Raw genomic sequence first — 18,541 nt, 5'->3', positions numbered from 1 at the left:
TTCACGGAGAAAATGTTTAAGGAGTCAGGTAGCGTTTCAAAAAATGAAACAACATTCAAAGCTTTTTATTATTACATTTTACAGTTTTTCATTATTTTCTCATAAGTTTTTTCAAATTGACGTTGACAGTATCTAAGAAATAAATGAGGTGAAATGTCTAAGATGAATTAAATACTCCTTACATATTTTCTAGCTCGGGGTACGCGGACAATAAATAAAAGTGTGGACTAAGAATGTAAAAAGACGTATAATCTAGTATAATAATGTAAACAAAGTGTGTGGGGAATTTTAAAAAATAATATTGCTTCGCATAATGTCGACCAAAATAAGACGGAAATAATGAAACTCATAAATGAACGTTTAAGTCATGTTGATGAAGGGATGTTGGGTAATACTTGTCGACATGTACAAAAGAAAAAAGAAAAATACTATAGACATATGACATAGAAATATAAATTTTGACATGGAGTCAAAATTTATAATTTACCTCGGTGAGAGTAGCGAATCCGAAAATTCATCATTTGATTTTTCAAGTAGCGATTCAGAATCATTATAAATAAATAAGCATTAAATTACGTAATAACTGTTTTTCTTTAAACAGCCGTAACCCCTAAATAACTGTATTTGTACCCGACTGTACCTCTTGTCACGCACACAAAGTCACTGTGTATGTACAAGGGTTACCCACACATAAGGCCGCGCGCAAGACTGAGTTGAACTTACTATAAGTTGTTTAAAGTACAGTTATTACGTAATTTAGTTTATTTATTTATAATGATTCTGTATCGCTACTTGAAAAATCAAATGATGAATTTTCGGATTCGCTACTTTCACCAATGTTAATTATAAATTCTGACTCCATGTCAAAATGTCTATAGTATTCTTCTTTTTTCTTTTGTACATGTCGATAAGTATTACCCAACATCCCTTCATCAATTTGACTTAAACGTTCATTTATGAGTTTCATTATTTCCGTCTTATTTTGGTCGACATTGTGCGAAGCAATATAATTTTTTAAAATTCCCCACACATTTTGTTTCCATTATTATACTAAATTATAGGTCTTTTACATTCTTAGTCCACACATTTATTTATTGTCTAAATATGTAAGGAGTATTTAATTCATCTTAGATATTTCACTTCATTTATTTCTTAGATACTGTCAATGTCAATTTGAAAAGCCGTATGAGAAAATAATGATAAAATGTAATAATAAAAAGCTTTGAATGTTGTTTCATTTTTTTGAAACGCTACCTGACTCCTTAAAACATTTTCTCCGTGAAGAACTAGACGTTTTCGTAAACGACTGTACCCATAACAAAAAGCGATGAGAACACGTCATGCTCGGACGACGTCACTGTCACACGAATGAAAGTTGTATATTTACAAGCCGACGCACACATAGGGCCGCGCGCAAATCTGAGTTGAACTATCTATACCCCTATGTATCATCATCCTCCGAGCCTTTTCCCAACTATGTTGGGGTCGGCTTCCAGTCTAACCGGATTCAGCTGAGTACCAGGGCTTTACAAGAAGCGACTGCCTATCTCACCTCCTCAACCCAGTTACCCGGGCAACCCGATACCCCTTGGTTAGACTGGTGTCAGACTTACTGGCTTCTGACTACCCGTAACGACTGCCAAGGATGTTCAATGACAGCCGGGATTATAAGCCGTTGGTGTCTAAGATATACTTAGAAAGTACATACAAACTTAGAAAAGTTGCATTGGTACTTGCCTGACCTATGTATGTACATACTTATGTTCTTTCCTACGCAGATACTCCCCCTTTAAAAGGGCTTATGTTTAACTGATCACCAGATATAGTAACAAATAGCAGACAAAAATAGTAAATGATCACCAAAATGAAACTCGCATTTTAATGTAAAACTATAACCAAAGTTTTAACAATTTTCTATCCTATTTAAGTGAAATTACTCCAAAATAAATCATGCGTAAGCCAAAAATAGTAAATGATCACCAAAATTAAACCACCATTTTAATGTAAGATTATAACCAAAGTTTTTAAATTCTGCTATCCTATTTAAGCAAAATGAGTCCAAATAAATCATTGTTATCCCAAAAGTAGTAAATGATCATCAAAATTATACCAGCGTTTTAATATAAAATGATAATCAAAGTTTTTACATCTTGCTATCCTGTTTAAGTAAACTGACTCCAAAAAAATAAGTTCGGCCTGATACAATAAATGTAATAAGATTATGGGGACCCTTTTCCTGCACTAGGGTGGAAAATTGTCTATTGCATGCCTCTAACTAAACAGTGCGATAAGAGTGTGTTTTCGAGGGAGTGTATTGAGAAACACATTCTTCTTCTTCTTTCTCCTGCCCTGTTCCCAATTTTACTTGGGGTCGGTGCAATATGTCATTTTCTTCCATTTTCCCCTGTCACTCGTCATACTGACACTCACGCATGCATTGCAAGCCGGACACATAACTTAATATGGCATCATAATACTTTATTTGGTAATAAGCCTACATTTTATGGCAATCACAGTGACTTATTAAGGCAAAAATAATACATTAATTTGGTCGTCAAGAGTTGGTGATCATTTACTAAATTTGGTGGTCGAATACAATTTAAAGTGAAGTCGTGACTAAAATAGCTGGTACTATTACATTTTTAGACTTTATTTTTCTGGTGTTCAGTAGATATTTCTGGTTACAAAACTAAGGGTATCAAAGCATTTTATGGTGGTCATTATATTTGTTCCCCTTTAAAAGTACTACCGCTATGGACTCCGAAAAGAATTCCCCTTATGAACTCACTTATATAGCTTCTCATTCACTGACGAGATTGTTTTAGCTTTTACTTTTTGGTCCTAAACTATAACAAGGATTTTAATATTGCTGCAAATTACCCTAATATTTCTTGTGTCACCTTTTATCAAATAGCAAATGCTTGTATGTTTAAATACTTACGTAACAGCTATGGGTGCGCTGATGGTCTTCTTGTCAATAGTGTTGTTAGCGGGGGCGGTATTGTTTGCCACGGCGGTGGGGGGAGGGGCGGCGTCCGTATGGTTGGCAGCCTTGCTTGATTTGTTGTTCGCGGTTATTGGGGGCAGCTCCTGTAGTTTATTGTTGTTTAACTTTAGAGTCGGGTAGAGGGGGTGGTCGTTTTGTGATGGAGTGAAAGGACCAAATTTTATGACTTTTTTGACCGACTTCGAAAACGGGGGAAATTCTCAATACTGATGTGTTTTTTTAATAATTAACAATTACGAAGAGCTATGTTAGAGGTATGTATTAATTAATAAATCTGGTCCTTACACTCTTTCAATAGTCAATTATATTTTGGGATTATTATTATTCGATATTTACTTAAATATTTTTTCAAATATACATAATATATAAAATATAACTATAATAATATCGTAGGTGTGTTAAATTGTTAATTCATGCCAATATGCATAAACTTTGAAGTGAAGCGAAACATCCATCATGCAACATCGATAACAAAAATATAAAAAAAATATATATAAAAATTAAAGCTAAAAAACTAAAATTTGATTAAAACGAGAATGACCTTATCCCTTTAAAAACAAACTACTTTTAGACCCGTCATGCTGATACATAATAAGCGTTACAGGAAATACCAATCCGGCTTTATATTCATTCTCATTTGAATCGTAAACACTGAAACATAATTCGTTCATTTTTTACCAAAATGGTACAAATTACGTTCAGTCTGGCAACACTGGTGTGACGCGGCGGGCGCGTGCGTGACGTCATTTGCTTACGAAAGCGGTGGTGGTTACCTGACGTAGACATTCATATTTTAAGCATATTACGGATTGGCAAAACGTACTTAATAGTAAACTTAGAACTTTTGTAAACCTTAGAAAGGACTTTCAACTAGCACTCCAGTAACATATCTTCGACGTATCTTCGTTCCAATAATATCGATTCGCCTCACACATTTACCTCAACCTACCAAAAAGCCCTATCTGTCAGTTTTAAAAACTCCTTTCAAAAACTATAATGGCGTACCCACACCACCGCTCTCGTCCTTACAAAGATAAACTAAATATTGTAACGTACATCCTCGCTGACGGGCCGCTGGTTCAGCAGCGTGATGGGCCCAGTGGGCAGGCTCTCCTTGGACTTGCCCTTGGCGATGTCTCGGAACTCCTCCGTGTACTCCTGGTCAGCGACACACACGTCACAAGCGGTCACGGCGGGGGCAACGACACGTTGGGAATAGGGGGTTCGAATTTTGAATTTGAGATTGGAACGATTGTTTGTTTATCGATATTTTTAGATGGCAACTCAAAGTATGTGTATTACCATAGTAAATAATTGCTGTGTTTATAACAGTTTTGACACCAAAATAGATCTTTAAATTAGAGGTAAATTGGTTTGTCAATCGTTCATTAATATAACCAAATATGCTATTTATTAGAAAATATACATAAAAGTAGATTTGGTAAATAAATGTTTTTCCCAACGTCTCGATGCTCGTATGCAAACTCAAAGTGAAAAAAAAAAAGTAATTAAAATAATTTCGATAAAAACATAGACACATCAATACAAAGCCGGTGTTCGTTAATCAATAGAGTGAAGCTTTGCACTAGAGGGGGACTATAGGAGAAAATACATGCTATTAGACAGAAAATAACAAAAAAAACTTGTCGGTCTTTCGTGGCTGAAGTTTTATCCGACATTTTTGTTTCCAAAAACTACAATTTTAGGACATTTTTTTTTATATTTCAGATTTTTCTCTATATTTTTTTCATGAATTTCCTTTCACCTAACACTTTGCCAAACAAGTGCATATTTTCAAATTCATTTTTAATCTGTGCTCGCCGATTGAAACCTCTTTACCTGATCGTGGAGCAACAAAATGGCGGATACCTCCAATACCGCATACAGCGTCTATATTTCAGTGAATTGCGTGCTTTTCTAAAACATTTGGAGTTTTTGACTACCCAATCTTCAGTGTGGATGAGTGGTGAGTGCTCCTCGAATTTAATTCAACCTAATTTTGGATTCAAATTCGAAATACGGACGATCTAATTTGGTAACTAAAACGGGCTTCGGAATTCCACCGTTGAATTCGGAACATTGATTATCGAATTCAGTGGCACTCGAATCGTTCGGAAAATTCGATTGCTGGATGCTAATTTGTCGGTATTGCCCAACACTTGAGTTCTTCGTATAAAGTTCAATTTTGCAAATATTTTTGTGATTATATAGCTTTTTGGTTGAGCTCGCTCGGATTGAACGATTTTTTTATTGAAGTGCGATGTCCGGTCGGTCGCCGATATTTTGTCAGTCACCAACGGCGCCGACCCAGTGTAAATGCCCCATGAATGGTGCAGTGATCATCTATCAGCAAAATTGTTCTTTAACAACAATCATCACGGTGTATTTTCGTGTGACCCAAACCCTCCGGTGCTTTGCAAATCATTTCATGATGAAATTCGATTATACGATCAATCGATTCTCAGTATCGAGTGCTGACTTTATGATGAGCGATTTACAGTGCATTTTGTGGGTTTGCTGTTAATTGCTTTTCTTTTGAAGTGTTGCAATATTGCGTGGAGATGAAGTATAACTTACCTTTCGCTATTGCTATAAAATTCTTAATGACTCGTAATCTTTCGCACTATAGCAATAGAGGTACATTTCTATGTGGTCAGTTATATAACACAAAGGATAAAAGGGTCTTTGAAAGTAGTTGCCTGTAATTTGTCTATCCACCCACAAAACCCACAGTCTATCAGCTCATCACAAAACCGTGCTAACCACGAACTATAGTCACGTGAATACTTTGACTACTCCAAACTTTACTCCGTCAAAGTACACACCATAGCGTTGTGACCCTCGCCACCGAACCTACACCGTGGTCGTACCATCAGGGGGTTGCTATAGAACCGGCTGCTTCCGTAGCAGTGGCTGCTGGCGAGCGAGGGAGCCACTCGCGACCCATCCACACCGAAGCAGAAGGTAGGTAGAGCTAGCCGCAGCCGGCGCACAGCCTGCGACCAGGGCGCGGTCGCTGGTCGCGGGAGAGGCCGCCGAGCGGTCGCGAGCACTTGAGCGACCACGGCCGACGCTTGCGCCAAGTATTTGTTACGTATCGGGTCCGTTTCGGGAGTATCGACCTTGTGTTAACGTTACTTTTAATATTTTCTATACTCATATGTATTACAGAGGTAAAATTTGTAAGTTTGTATGTAGGTGGTAATCTTTGGAACCGCTGGTCGGATTTACAAAGTTCTTTCACTGATATATACTGTGCTACAATGTTCCTGAGTGCCATGGGTTATATTTTTTCCCGGTACGGTCAGTAGTTCCCACGGGACGCGGGTGAAACCGCAGAAAACGGCTAGTTGCTTATATTTTGTGCTGATTTGTTGAGTACCTACCTACTTTGAGAATGTGGTTTGCACAATTAATTTTGTTATATATTTAAAAGTGACCTAATTATTTTATTTTATTGCAATGCTGTGTAATTAAATACTTTGACTGAATTCTTTCTGTCTAAATGGTGTGACCAGCAATAATTGCGATTGCTATGCATTTATAAATACTTTACGAAAAATAATTACGATGCACTTGACCCGAAACGATAAAAATACTTTTCATTCATACATTGTAGGTCGGTTATAAATTTTAAAATGTTGCATTGTTGAAGGAAATCCGTTGCTGTATGAAATTTTTGTATGTATTTGTTTGGTATGCGAGGTAAAGGTGTCGAAACATTGCTATTATCTTGATCACATATTTCTGTTTGTTTGGCATTAAGAGACCTTGTGATAAGGGGAATGTTTGAAGGTCTAACTACAAGCGCAGTGGCTGCACACCGATAGGACCAAGTTTTTTGCAAATTAGGACCAATTTTGAAACGTCAACATTTTAAAAGAAGACGTGAGTATATATACATTTTTAAATAAATTGCTATAGATTACATATTATGAATCAAAAAAGAAAATCAAAAAAGTCTTATTGAGATAATCATTTGTCCCTTAAAGATATGCAGTTTGCAGCCACTAAAAGTTTCTAAGAAGAGTTCTAAATATTATTGAGTATAGTCAGCTAAATACTGTAATTTGTTTAGAACTAATAGGGAAGAGATAATAGTCATCTAATACATAGACAGACATGCTTAGTTCCTCATACTAATATGACTAATGCCCTTTAAGACTTGTCTAGTTTCTATATCACGGATTGTTTTTAAACCATGCTTGCCAAGTTACTTTTAACTGACTTTCCAATTAGGAGGAGATTCTCAATTCGGATGTTTGTTTGTTTTTTATATTGGGTAATTTGAATCGGCTCTAAAATATAATTAACTTTCCTTCTTTTATCTGAATATTCATAAGTCTCAAGTAGACTTAATGATTTCAAACCACAATTTTGTATCTCAAACCATCTTTTACACAAAACATATACCTATTAGGTATCTTTTTTATGAAGAATTTCACATTAATTTCCCCAATTTTACTAATTTTGTGGTCCCCAAAAACACTACTTCAAGAATAAATACAACATGGTTTAACAAAATCCGTCGATACCTAAAAGTCTGAATGCATTCACCTAAAAGCATTCAAGTTAATAAGATGCACAGTTTAAGTAGTTAAGTAATGCACAGTATAAGATGTAAGTTTGATATTTATTTGTAAGTTTGATATTTATTTGCTGTTTTATGTGTGGAATGTAGGTATGTACAAGATTTTAAGGGTAGATGGTATCATAGATGAAATTAGCAACTACATAATTTATGATTAATTAAAAAAAAACAAATTCTCTGAGTTATGTATGTGTTGAAAATCAAACTTAAATCAGTCTTCTTGTGTTAGAATTTTACAAGTTACAAGTGACAGTGTATTTTACAAGAATTTCACAGTTTACTCGATAAAATCGCTTGGACAGTAATGCATTGCTCTGTGAGTGAGGGCGGGTTGTATGCAGACTCGTACAAAAGCAGCAATGTATGTGTTACCTCGAACTGTGGCCAGGCCATCGCCATATTGACGCCGTGGTTGTTCGCCCACCATTTCAGGTCCTTTTGGCTGTCTGCGTTGTTTATTGTGTGGTGGAATTCTGCGTATATTTGGGGTAATCTGAAAATTGATGGTAAGTTTGTGAATAATGGTTCATCCAAAAAGTGTCGAATACTTCTATTAGTAGAGATTCTTACTTCTAGTGGTCTTTTTATGACTTCTAGGTACATATAAGACCCTGTAGTTAACAGTAAGGTTGAGATTTGAAAGAAATTCCTACAAATTGCCAGTATTTGACTACTATCGGAGAACATCTAAAATAAAATCGACGGAGCAAGTTTATCACCCAAAAGTCTTTTAACTTCCAATTGCGACTTTTTAAGAGTCAAACTTAGCTACAATAATAATAAATTGTTTTATTACTTGACTTTGTGCATAATTTTACAATATTTTGCTTAATTCTAAAAAGTGCTGAAGCAAATTAATTCTAAAAAGTGCTAGCTGTATCTACAGACTAATTTAGAATACCAGTCGTATAGACACTTTTATACTCACGAAGGTTCTTCACTAATATTTAGGCACTTATGGAAGCTGAACAGTACATCCTTGAAGAACTTGAGCCTCTGAGCCTCCATCTGCTGGCACCGCTCGAACACGCCGGTCATGTCTTCAATGTATCGAGGATTGTACGCGGTGATCTCTGCTAACGCTGATTGGTACTTTTCTCTGCTTTTGGATACCTCTTCGCGGCATTTGGCTACGCGTTCCGCCATTTTCTTTACCTGTTGAGAAAGGGTTATTTGTAAGTTTGATATTTATTTGTAAGTTTGATATTTATTTGTAAGTTTGATATTTATTTGCTGTTTTATGTGTGGAATGTAGGTATGTACAAGATTTTAAGGGTAGATGGTATCATAGATGAAATTAGCAACTACATAATTTATGATTAATTAAAAAAAAACAAATTCTCTGAGTTATGTATGTGTTGAAAATCAAACTTAAATCAGTCTTCTTGTGTTAGAATTTTACAAGTGTGTTGTCAAAGTTACGCTAGCTTTCTATAGAAAACTTCGTATGACTTCTAGACAGTAACCTATCGAACATTAATTATCCTTCAAAGATGAAAGGGACCATATTATAAACATACACATAGACAGAACTACAAACATTATTAGCTGTACAACATAAACATGCGTGCAGTAGCTTCACAACAGAACTGCGAGGTGGTGGGGGTGACGAGGGCGTGGGTTGGGGGGGGAGATTGTCGCAAATTGCCACGTCCGCCGGCGACGCGGCCAGACGTCTATGTGACGTAGCTATAGAGTCTAGCTTTTTTTATTAACACTACACTTGGTACCTACTTGTTAAGTTTTTGAATTGACAATTAAATGGTGCAGGTTTTTAAGTCGGTGCTTAAAAGTTTTTAGTAAGACATATATCGAAGACGTTTTACTAAATAATGAGCCACATAAAAAATCTAAAACATAGCTACTAGTTTACATTATTCTATCTTTAACGCACTATTAGTCCTCTCTTATCCCAATTAATCTGTACCCTATCAGGTCCATAAGGTTTCTGTTTTATAAAGTGTACTAACAGGTTAACATATACAATTCTAATAAAGAATCGAGTATATTCAAGTTGAATATGTAACCTATCTTCATTACCCTAAGCTTACATATTCCCTACATGATTATTAATGTAACCATAATTTAATATAGGTACTTCAAAGCAAAAGCAGGCTGAGAGACAACCCTAGCGAAAGGGTTGCCAGTAATTGGATAACTTCGTTTGCCACGCTGCAACGAACTAATTTAACTCATAATCATAATACGAAAGTTTAATCTCTATTACCTTTATATTACAAATATTATGTAAGGTAAGGTAAAAAGGAAGGTATATGAAATATAGAGCAACCCTAACGAGCTGGGGTTGTGAGTTAGTAATTAGGTAGATTCTACGTGTAGTTACTGTAAATTATTTTATTTTAACGCAAACTTTGTTTCAATTAGCTTTTACTCTGAAAGATAGTATATTCATATTATCTTTGTATGAGTGTTATGTGTAAGGATTAATATTCAAAAACTGAGCACGTACATAAGCTTAATCAAAAGTTATAAAAAAATCTTTGATAGTCTTACTGAAAATCTGGTAAATACTAAATGATAAGTAAACATTTTGAAATTCATCATTATCTGCCTAGCTTTTTCCCAACTATATTAGGGTCAGCTTCCAGTCTAACCGGATGGATGCTGCCGAGTACCAGTGTTTTACAAGGACATATTGAAACTTCAAAGAAAGTATCATTATTCCTGTAAAAATGTATAGCAAAATGTAATATGCCAACCCTGCGACAAGGGTTCTCACTAACTGGATAAGCCGAGGCGGTGAGATAGCGGAGCACGAGCTAATTTACTTATAATCATAACCAGTGGTCGGAATAGGTAGAGCTATTTTGGCTACTTGCGACATGAGGACATAACATGGATATGCCAAATATTTCCCGGAATCCCGGGAATTCTTGGAATTAAAAAAACATTGTTCAAGTAGTTTTTATAGGAATAAGTAGAAGTATTTTTGTTATTTGCTACATGCGGACATAACATAGATATGCCAAATATTTCCAAAAATTCCGGGAATTATCGAAATTAAAAAAAAAACAACTAAGTACTTTCTTTTGTCAGTGCTTAATTAGAACATTATATTTAAATGGATAATCCACTTTTATTAGTTTACTATAGTAAATAGGAGACATGGAATATAAATAAAATGCGATGATCGAGTTAGATATATTATTTAATTTTCAAAACAGTTGACATTACTGGTTGGTCTGTCTACAACGATATATAAATATACTTAACTAAAGTAGTAAGTAGCAAATAAATTACAAAAATATGCATAAAGAACTTTGTACTATATCATTCGTAAAAATGTAATTATGACATTTTCAGCATTAATAACGCCGTCGTATTGAAAACATTGATAGAGAGTAGGTATTTTCACGACTCGCAGTGACGTGAAGCCGTTTCCTTATGTTAATCTTTAACGATTAGTAACAAAACTTTACGATACACTTTCTATTCCTAGAAGCTCTTGACATGCTCGTAAATGAAAGACTTCACGCTACTGCGCGTGATGAAAATAAATAACTATTTTTTTATTAATTTAATCTTTTTATTAAATTATTCTAAACCGGTAGACGATGATGTTTCATCGTCTACCAATTCTTCGCTGAAAAACCCATCACCATCTACGGAATTGAAATAAATGACCATCAGTTTTTCTATATTATCCATTTTTAATGTATTTCTTTTTACATCCATAATGCATTTATATATGGAAAATGAACGTTCGACATCTGTTGAGGTCATTGGAGCAAATTTGCATTTCAATAAAATTTGGTCATCTGTTTCATTTCTTACAATTTTTTCACTCCATTCTCGTAATATATCTATATCCGGATTTCTTTCTATAACTTTTTCAATTTTATTTTTAATATTTTCTGATGCACACTCATTTATACAAGTTCTGACTGTATCTAATATTAAAAATGAATCACTTAGCGTCAAGTGGTGCTTTTGTAATTCTTTTAAAGCAAACGGTATAACTGAAAAATATTCATCTATATATTGTAACTCGTTTTGTATGTTTTCTTTTTGTAATATGTTTTTCGCGTTTCGGATAGCTATTGCATCAGAGCTGCATAAATGAGACAAAACATCTTTTATTGCATCAAAATGTTTTGCGTAGTATGATGCTGCCTCCAACCAAGTACCCCACCTTGTAATAATTGGTTGTGGAGGTAGTGGTAAGTCAGGGTATTTTCTTTTAAAAATGCGAACACGGCTTGGCGCTTTTAGAAATATTTTTTTTACATTTGATATCAAAATATCCACATCATTATATTCCATTCGAATTTGCTCAGAAACACGATGAAGTGCGTGAGCAAAACATGTTACATGTTTTAATTGTGGTAAATAGCATTTCAATTTTTGCCCTGCAGATATCATATATGCTACACTATCAGTACATAGTATTAAAATATTATCAACTTTTTCTTCAAACGAGTTTTGCCATAGATTTTCAAGACACTGTATTACAAAGTTGGCAATGGTTTGTCCATTAACCACCTCTAACATCTTGCAGGCAATTAAATATGGCCGATTTGAGATATTCTCATGCAATGGTTTTATCAAAAAATGTACAATATTTCTACCTAAAAAATCTGTTGTCTCGTCTAATGATATCCACAATTTTTCAGTTTGATTTTTTTCATAAATTGTTTTGATTTTGTTAGTAAAAACTTTATCTAAATATACTTTTCGTAACAGCGACTCATCGGGTACTTTACGACTAGTACAAGTACAACAACAAACAGTACAGATATATTTCTGAAAAAACTCCTTGAATGCTGGATTTTTCATCTGCGACCAGGGAATATTGCACAGAACCAGAAACTTGATCAGGTCGGAATAAAATTCCTCCGGAGGCCGTTTAAACGTTCCCTTGTGCACGGCTCCTTCGACATGTCTATTGATGTTACATTTTTTCGCCGTTATATGGCTCTCGCACTTCGAGCAATATATTGAACGACTAGCGTGGTCGTATAACAGCTCTGGATATTCGGATATCCACTTTTGTACTGTTTCTTCCTTGATATTTGGCATTTTTGGCTTTTCTTGTTTATCGCCCTAAAACAATAGTAAACAGTTAAAATCTTTCCAATAAATAGTCGAAATAAAAACGGTGTGAAAAATTCACGAAAAATTGTTCCACACACAGTTGCACAATTGCACAGTAAGTATGAGATACATAATTCAAATGCATTTTGTTAGCCGATTAAGACAATCAGATAGAACACTGTCAAGCTCATGTCCGAAAATATTTAGGTAAGAGCAGTCAATAGCCAATGAAAATGGTTATTGTGGGAAAACGCGGTACTTGAAGGGGTGTGCGAGGGGGAGGACTTAGTCCACCTTGTATTGTAATTGACTTAGCTTTTAACACAAGATTATATTAGAAAAAAGCGGTCAGGTGCGTGTCGGATCACCTACAAGGTGTAGGGTAGCGGAAGAGCACAATTTACGTAAACAAGTTCCCTGCTACTCAGGTCACTAACGAAAAATTCCACTTCAAACTTTTGTATATCAAAATTGGCTGTGACAAACAGACGGACAAGGCAAAACTATAAAGCTTCCTTTGGAACTTCGGAAGCCTGAAAAAATATGTATTTAGCAGAGGACAATTACTTTACTTTTTCACTAAATGTCCTTTGTAGATATTATAAAAATAAAAAACACTTACCCAAATGTGGTAGGTAAATCAAATAAACAGTTTCAAATGTATCCAGTCCGCAAAAAACAAATCAAAATTCGTAAATCCAAGCCAAAGTATTCGTGTTAGTAAGATTCCAGAAACCAGTTAACAAGCCAACGTCAAATAAAATAAGGAACACAATAAATCACACGTGCGCACTCTACAAGCCGAAACAAAAGAGTGAGTGAAGCCCGCTGTACCTGTATTTGTATAAGTGAGACAGCTAATACTTTAGACGTTTTAAGATAGAAAGAGACAAAAAATAAGCGACGAAAACAGCGCTTACGACGGGTTGGCAACATGGAGCATAAACATATAATAATAAAAGAGAGATAAATTGGTTTGTTCTTGATGTATCGATAACTTAGTGTAGCAGGAGCTGGTCAGGAAAACTCGTAGACTGATTTGACAATTGTGTATTACATTAATTACAATAAATACGAAATAACAAAATGCGGCGTCACCGCCGTGGTAAAATGAGAAGCGCCGTCTCGCTCGCAGCGGCGCAGGCGAGCGCTCGTGCCCGCCGATCCCGCGCCCCTCCCGCTGCCCGCGTAAACCCGGCGCTAGCACTCCCCTCGCGCTCCCCCTCAGCCGTCGCGTACCTCCAGCCGGTGGCAGCGATATTATCTTTTTCTATTCTGTATTGTGTAGGCATTTAATATTTCCTTGTGCAGTAAAGTATATTTAGTATCGTTTCTAACAGTTTTACTTAATTAATTCATATTTCACGAAGCTACCTCTAACAACGTTCCAGGATCCCTGTGTGTGTTTATAAGTAAGTATATACTGTTTGGGTGCTCACCTACTACCTGCTCATAACTGCCCACTTACCCATATTAACTCACTTAAATCAATCGACAATTTCAAAATCCCGGGATTTCAGAGGCATGTCCATGTTAATATCAATGTTTGCGGTCATTCACCCCAAATAGCTCTACCTATTCCGACCACTGATCATAACACGCCGAGTTCGCTTCAACTACGCTTTAGCACAGAGTAAGATTTTACAAAGGAATTAGCATTATTTCTACTAAGTAGCAAAATAACTTGGAGAAACTTATCTCTCACCTGGTAATTTTAATTGTCTGATTAAAGTAGCAATTATCTGTCGTAACCATATCATTATTTGGCACAGTCCGTGAAGTGCTTGATATAATAAAATTTCATATCGGTCATATCATTGACATTTAGCTCTTCTTTTTTCTGCTTGGTTAAAAAAAAGACTAATATATAAAGGTTATTAGAAAGAAGCCGACCGTATTTGTATCATGGTGCCATTTAATCTGTCATTTTGTGTGCAAATCTATGATAGGGCTACGATATATCCAGACAAAACTTACTTTTTCATCGATGTTTAAATATTGATGGTGATATTTATTTTTGTATCTATGTATATCGAATCGAAAATCTTAAGACAATAGTGTTCCCAAACACACACCATCTCCGTTGTCCCTGACTAGCGTACACAATGACTATCTTCACGCATACCACACACTGCATAATGGGCAATTAAACGCTATCGAGTACTAGCGTTAATTAGAAGTAACCTTACCAGTAACACTCGCTGGTTGCGAAGAAGCCACATGAACGTAATTAGAAAACAAATAAATAAAATGTTACGTAAAATAACACATAAAATAAGTTTCATAAAGTAATTACAAACATAACACAGTTGGTTGATTTTATGGTCTAATATGTAGGTCAGTTTATGAATGGGTAAACACACAATTTCACAGGACCATAATTTAACCCAAATTACCACGTCATTCATTTGAAGTAGTAACCAAAAATGTACAAGAGATTCCTTTACCGACTTTAAATAAACCGCGAACAGGAAGATTTCATAAAAAAAATAAACACAAAAACAACACAATATTAAAAGAAAACAGATTTCTCGCAAGGTAAGAGTATCCCAAGACATGACAAGTGCAATTGACATCGGAAGTTGACTAGACGCTCGCATCGCTCTCGAGAGCTATCCATCGAACCCCGCACGACATCTCAGGATCTCGCCATCTCAGCAAATATAGGGGTGAAGTAATCACGTTCAGTAAGAATTCGCTTAGAACCTTATGGGGGTAAAATATTAAAATTTCGTGTTCTTTGCCATTTTTTTAACAAAAAGAAAAGAATTTCTAACAAGAAGTCATGTTAGTTACAGCATTTATAACTCACGAACCGCTGAACTGATTTGGGTGAAAATTTGTGAAGAGGTGGCTTAGACCCAGGAGACGGACATAGGAAACCCTATATCTTCACCCGGACACGGGAAGTTGTTCCCTTTGGCCGCGAGTGAAACTGCGGGTGGAAGCTAAAACTAAATATAATTTTACTTTAGTTTATATACCTATTTATACACTAATCCAACTACATGATACGTTTATATAAAGACAGCTTAACATATTTTACTCGTAATATTGTTTTTACTACACCCATCTTCATTAAATTCACTTATTCCGAACAAAATCACATACAACCTGCAGGCTATCTTAAAACGACCAAAACCCCACAGGGACAGCCCTAAACCAACTACGTTAGACGCACGTGAGGCAAGGGTGCAATCCAATGGTGCGGACGCGACAAAACTGTCGTCGTTACCTGCACCCTCATTGGATTACATGCCTCGAGGCTTGCCGACCCCCATGGCGACAATAATTGGACATCCCAATGTTGTTAAGTGCGGGGAATATTGATTTTTGGAAATTGAAAAATAATTAGCTAGACTATCGAGGTTTTATTTAGTCAATAATAATATTATAAAGAGGGAATGTTTGTATTTTTGTTTTGTTTGTAAGCTCAAAAACTACTGGATTTCTTTCTTTCTTCCACTGTTGGAAAGCTCTTCCCGAATAACATAGCCTATATTTTATCCCGGTAAGGACAGTAGTAGGGAAAACGGCTAGTTAGTAACATAAATGGAGTTGCTAACATGTACCTAATCCTTATTTTGACAGCTGTAATGAGCTCCGTGAGTATATGTATCGTGGGGAAGATGACTGTCTAATAAAACAAATTATACTGATGCTAGAACGTTCAATAAATAATCAAGAACAAAAGCAACCCTATTCAGGTAAACATAGTCTTGGCACTCAAATAATGATCCCAATGAACGTAACCCTCTTACAAACCTGTAAACACGACCTTAACATGGTACCTCTCACGCCATACATTCAAACCTTCCCCTAAAATTGCCATAGTAAATATCCCAACCGCCACTAGGCCTAACGAATGCCTCCCAAGGAGTTCACGTGTGTGAAGGCCTATTACAGTCGTCTGGACGGCAGCCATGACAGTTAATTTCCTGGCTAAGGTTTCTGGGTCAACGGCTGTCAATATGTTGTATTGTATCACAATACTTGTGTGTGACAGTGGTAGAATTTTGCTAAGGACTTTTGATGGAGATGTGTCAACAAATCTAGACGATACTGTTAATAGTAGGGATATCGTAAATACGGCAAAATAAAGGCTTTAATTATTGCAATGATTATCAAAACTTGTTAGTACATAGTCGGTTGTAAGCGTGTAGAATTTTGCCGTTCACATTATTGTAAGATTCACAAACCGTGAACAAATCCGTTCAACCCGCAAAATCTCCCAGAAATTGGGTCTTAAATTGTAACTTAAACGGATGGACTTTTCTGGAAAACTTTAACGTTGAATCGAAATCCAATTTAGTGACTTATTTTGTGGAAAATTCAGTTTGTGCACCGGAAAGTCTTTCCCGTGAATAGTTCCGCCGATGAAAATTTTTAATAGCTGGAAGAATTGTGTTAGGCAGATAATATTTTGGGAAGTTCTCTGGCTTTCTTTAAACTGTTATGCTTAAAAAACGGAAAAATTTCAGACGGTGTACTGTATTTATGTATCACTAACTGTCGCAGAGATGTTATGTTAATATATGTATTGCAATATTCAATGGGTATGTATATTTCCATTGAAAGCCAATGCGGGGATACGAAAATAATATTTTTGATGAAGGTGAACAAAACTACGACGTTTATTTAAATGAATGAACTATATTTTATGTAAATATTATATGTTTTTTTCTCCTATATAATTCAAAAATATAAGACTTAAAACACCAAACCATTCTATCATGATAATACTAAAAGTCAATACCAAAACGCTATCAATAAAATCTCTCGATAACAATTAAAAGACAATCAAAGCAGAATTTAAACTAATACAGAGCACCAGCTCGTGGATGGTTCATTTAATGGGATTAGTACTAATTGTGGCAATTAATTGTCCATCAGGGAAGGTAGAAAGAATTACGGATGACGAGGGGCAAAGGAAGAGTGGGGTCAGTTAGTGACCCGGGTCGCACACGGCTGTTACGTTTTGGAGGCACTTCATTATGTTTTACAAATGGACTCGTTTTGGAAGCATAAGGAAAATTAAAAACGGCGAGGAAATAAATGTTATTTTTGTTTATAGAAGCGGTGGCCTTGGATTATATAATTTTTTACCGACTTCCCAAAAAGAAGGACATTCTTTATTAGAACGTGTGAATGATAACGAAATCCAAATTATTATTCTGTTCTTAGATTCGTTTTTATTTCCTTATTTAAAAAGGAGTTGTCAAAGAACCACAAACAAAATCCAAAGTCGATCTGACTCGAATACTCGATTGAATCGAAATCGCAATACCGTCTCTGACTTCCTACAATTACGTATACCAATATTGACTGATAAGGCCTTGTACACAGAAGCTGGCACAAATACAGTGTGCTCAGTATACGTGGGGTCTTGAGTAAACATATCGTGGCTCCGCAAATGTGTGCCGACTATTTATTTGGCTTAGCTGACCGGAATATTGTATGGGAAGTGATGGCTGAAGGTGTGGATAGTATATAAGTTATGTTGGAGAACGGAAGCTCTTTGTTAGGTAAGGGAATAGTTATTGGAAGTGTATTTGTTTAATAGTATGAAGGGAATATTATCAATTCTATGGAGTTTAATATGTAAAAATGAAACTACTTCTGGATTGCGATCTGGTGACAAATAACTTATTTGATCTATTTCGCGGATAACTCCGGATACGGGAGGAGTTCCCTCCAGACATGGGTGGGACCGCAAGAAATAGCAAATATAGACATACCTAATTCGAATTGAAAGTTAACATTTAAAATCGGGGACAGCAAAAATCACAACTCACTTGCATAACAGCACGTCGATACATGCTCTCATATTTTCATTTCCACCAGTTTCCCGTTAGTTGGAATTCGACACTACAATATTGAAAAGTTAC

At 35.7% G+C, this 18,541-nt stretch overlaps 2 protein-coding genes across 7 annotated transcripts in view; both read right to left on the bottom strand.

Annotated features, from left to right (window-relative positions):
* Positions 1 to 18,541, bottom strand: part of LOC124635655 (protein kinase C and casein kinase substrate in neurons protein 1) — a 129,833-nt gene that overhangs the window by 4,507 nt on the left and 106,785 nt on the right. For 5 of the 6 annotated variants that reach the window (XM_047171596.1, XM_047171593.1, XM_047171594.1 and 2 more), the window contains 4 exons: positions 8,527 to 8,753; positions 7,971 to 8,091; positions 4,064 to 4,165; positions 2,942 to 3,090 (listed from right to left, as the gene is read on the bottom strand). In XM_047171596.1, the coding sequence (XP_047027552.1) occupies positions 2,942 to 3,090; positions 4,064 to 4,165; positions 7,971 to 8,091; positions 8,527 to 8,753 (599 nt within the window). The remainder of the gene's footprint in view (positions 1 to 2,941; positions 3,091 to 4,063; positions 4,166 to 7,970; positions 8,092 to 8,526; positions 8,754 to 18,541) is intronic. The other variant, XM_047171598.1, reaches the window with a different exon arrangement.
* LOC124635656 lies at positions 10,750 to 14,283 on the bottom strand. The gene is made up of 2 exons (XM_047171599.1): positions 13,276 to 14,283; positions 10,750 to 12,662 (listed from the first exon to the last, which is right to left on the bottom strand). Exon 2 carries the CDS (start codon positions 12,636 to 12,638, stop codon positions 11,154 to 11,156), a length of 1,485 nt encoding a protein of 494 aa, XP_047027555.1. The 5' UTR covers positions 12,639 to 12,662; positions 13,276 to 14,283; the 3' UTR covers positions 10,750 to 11,153.

The sequence above is a fragment of the Helicoverpa zea genome, chromosome 13, assembly GCF_022581195.2.
Source record: "Helicoverpa zea isolate HzStark_Cry1AcR chromosome 13, ilHelZeax1.1, whole genome shotgun sequence".
Taxonomy (NCBI): domain Eukaryota; kingdom Metazoa; phylum Arthropoda; class Insecta; order Lepidoptera; family Noctuidae; genus Helicoverpa; species Helicoverpa zea.
This window is presented reverse-complemented; position numbering and strand designations above follow the sequence as displayed.

Excerpts from the sequence above, each read along its gene's own strand:
- LOC124635656 (XM_047171599.1), bottom strand. The coding sequence starts at position 12,638 with ATGCCAAATATCAAGGAAGAAACAGTACAAAAGTGGATATCCGAATAT.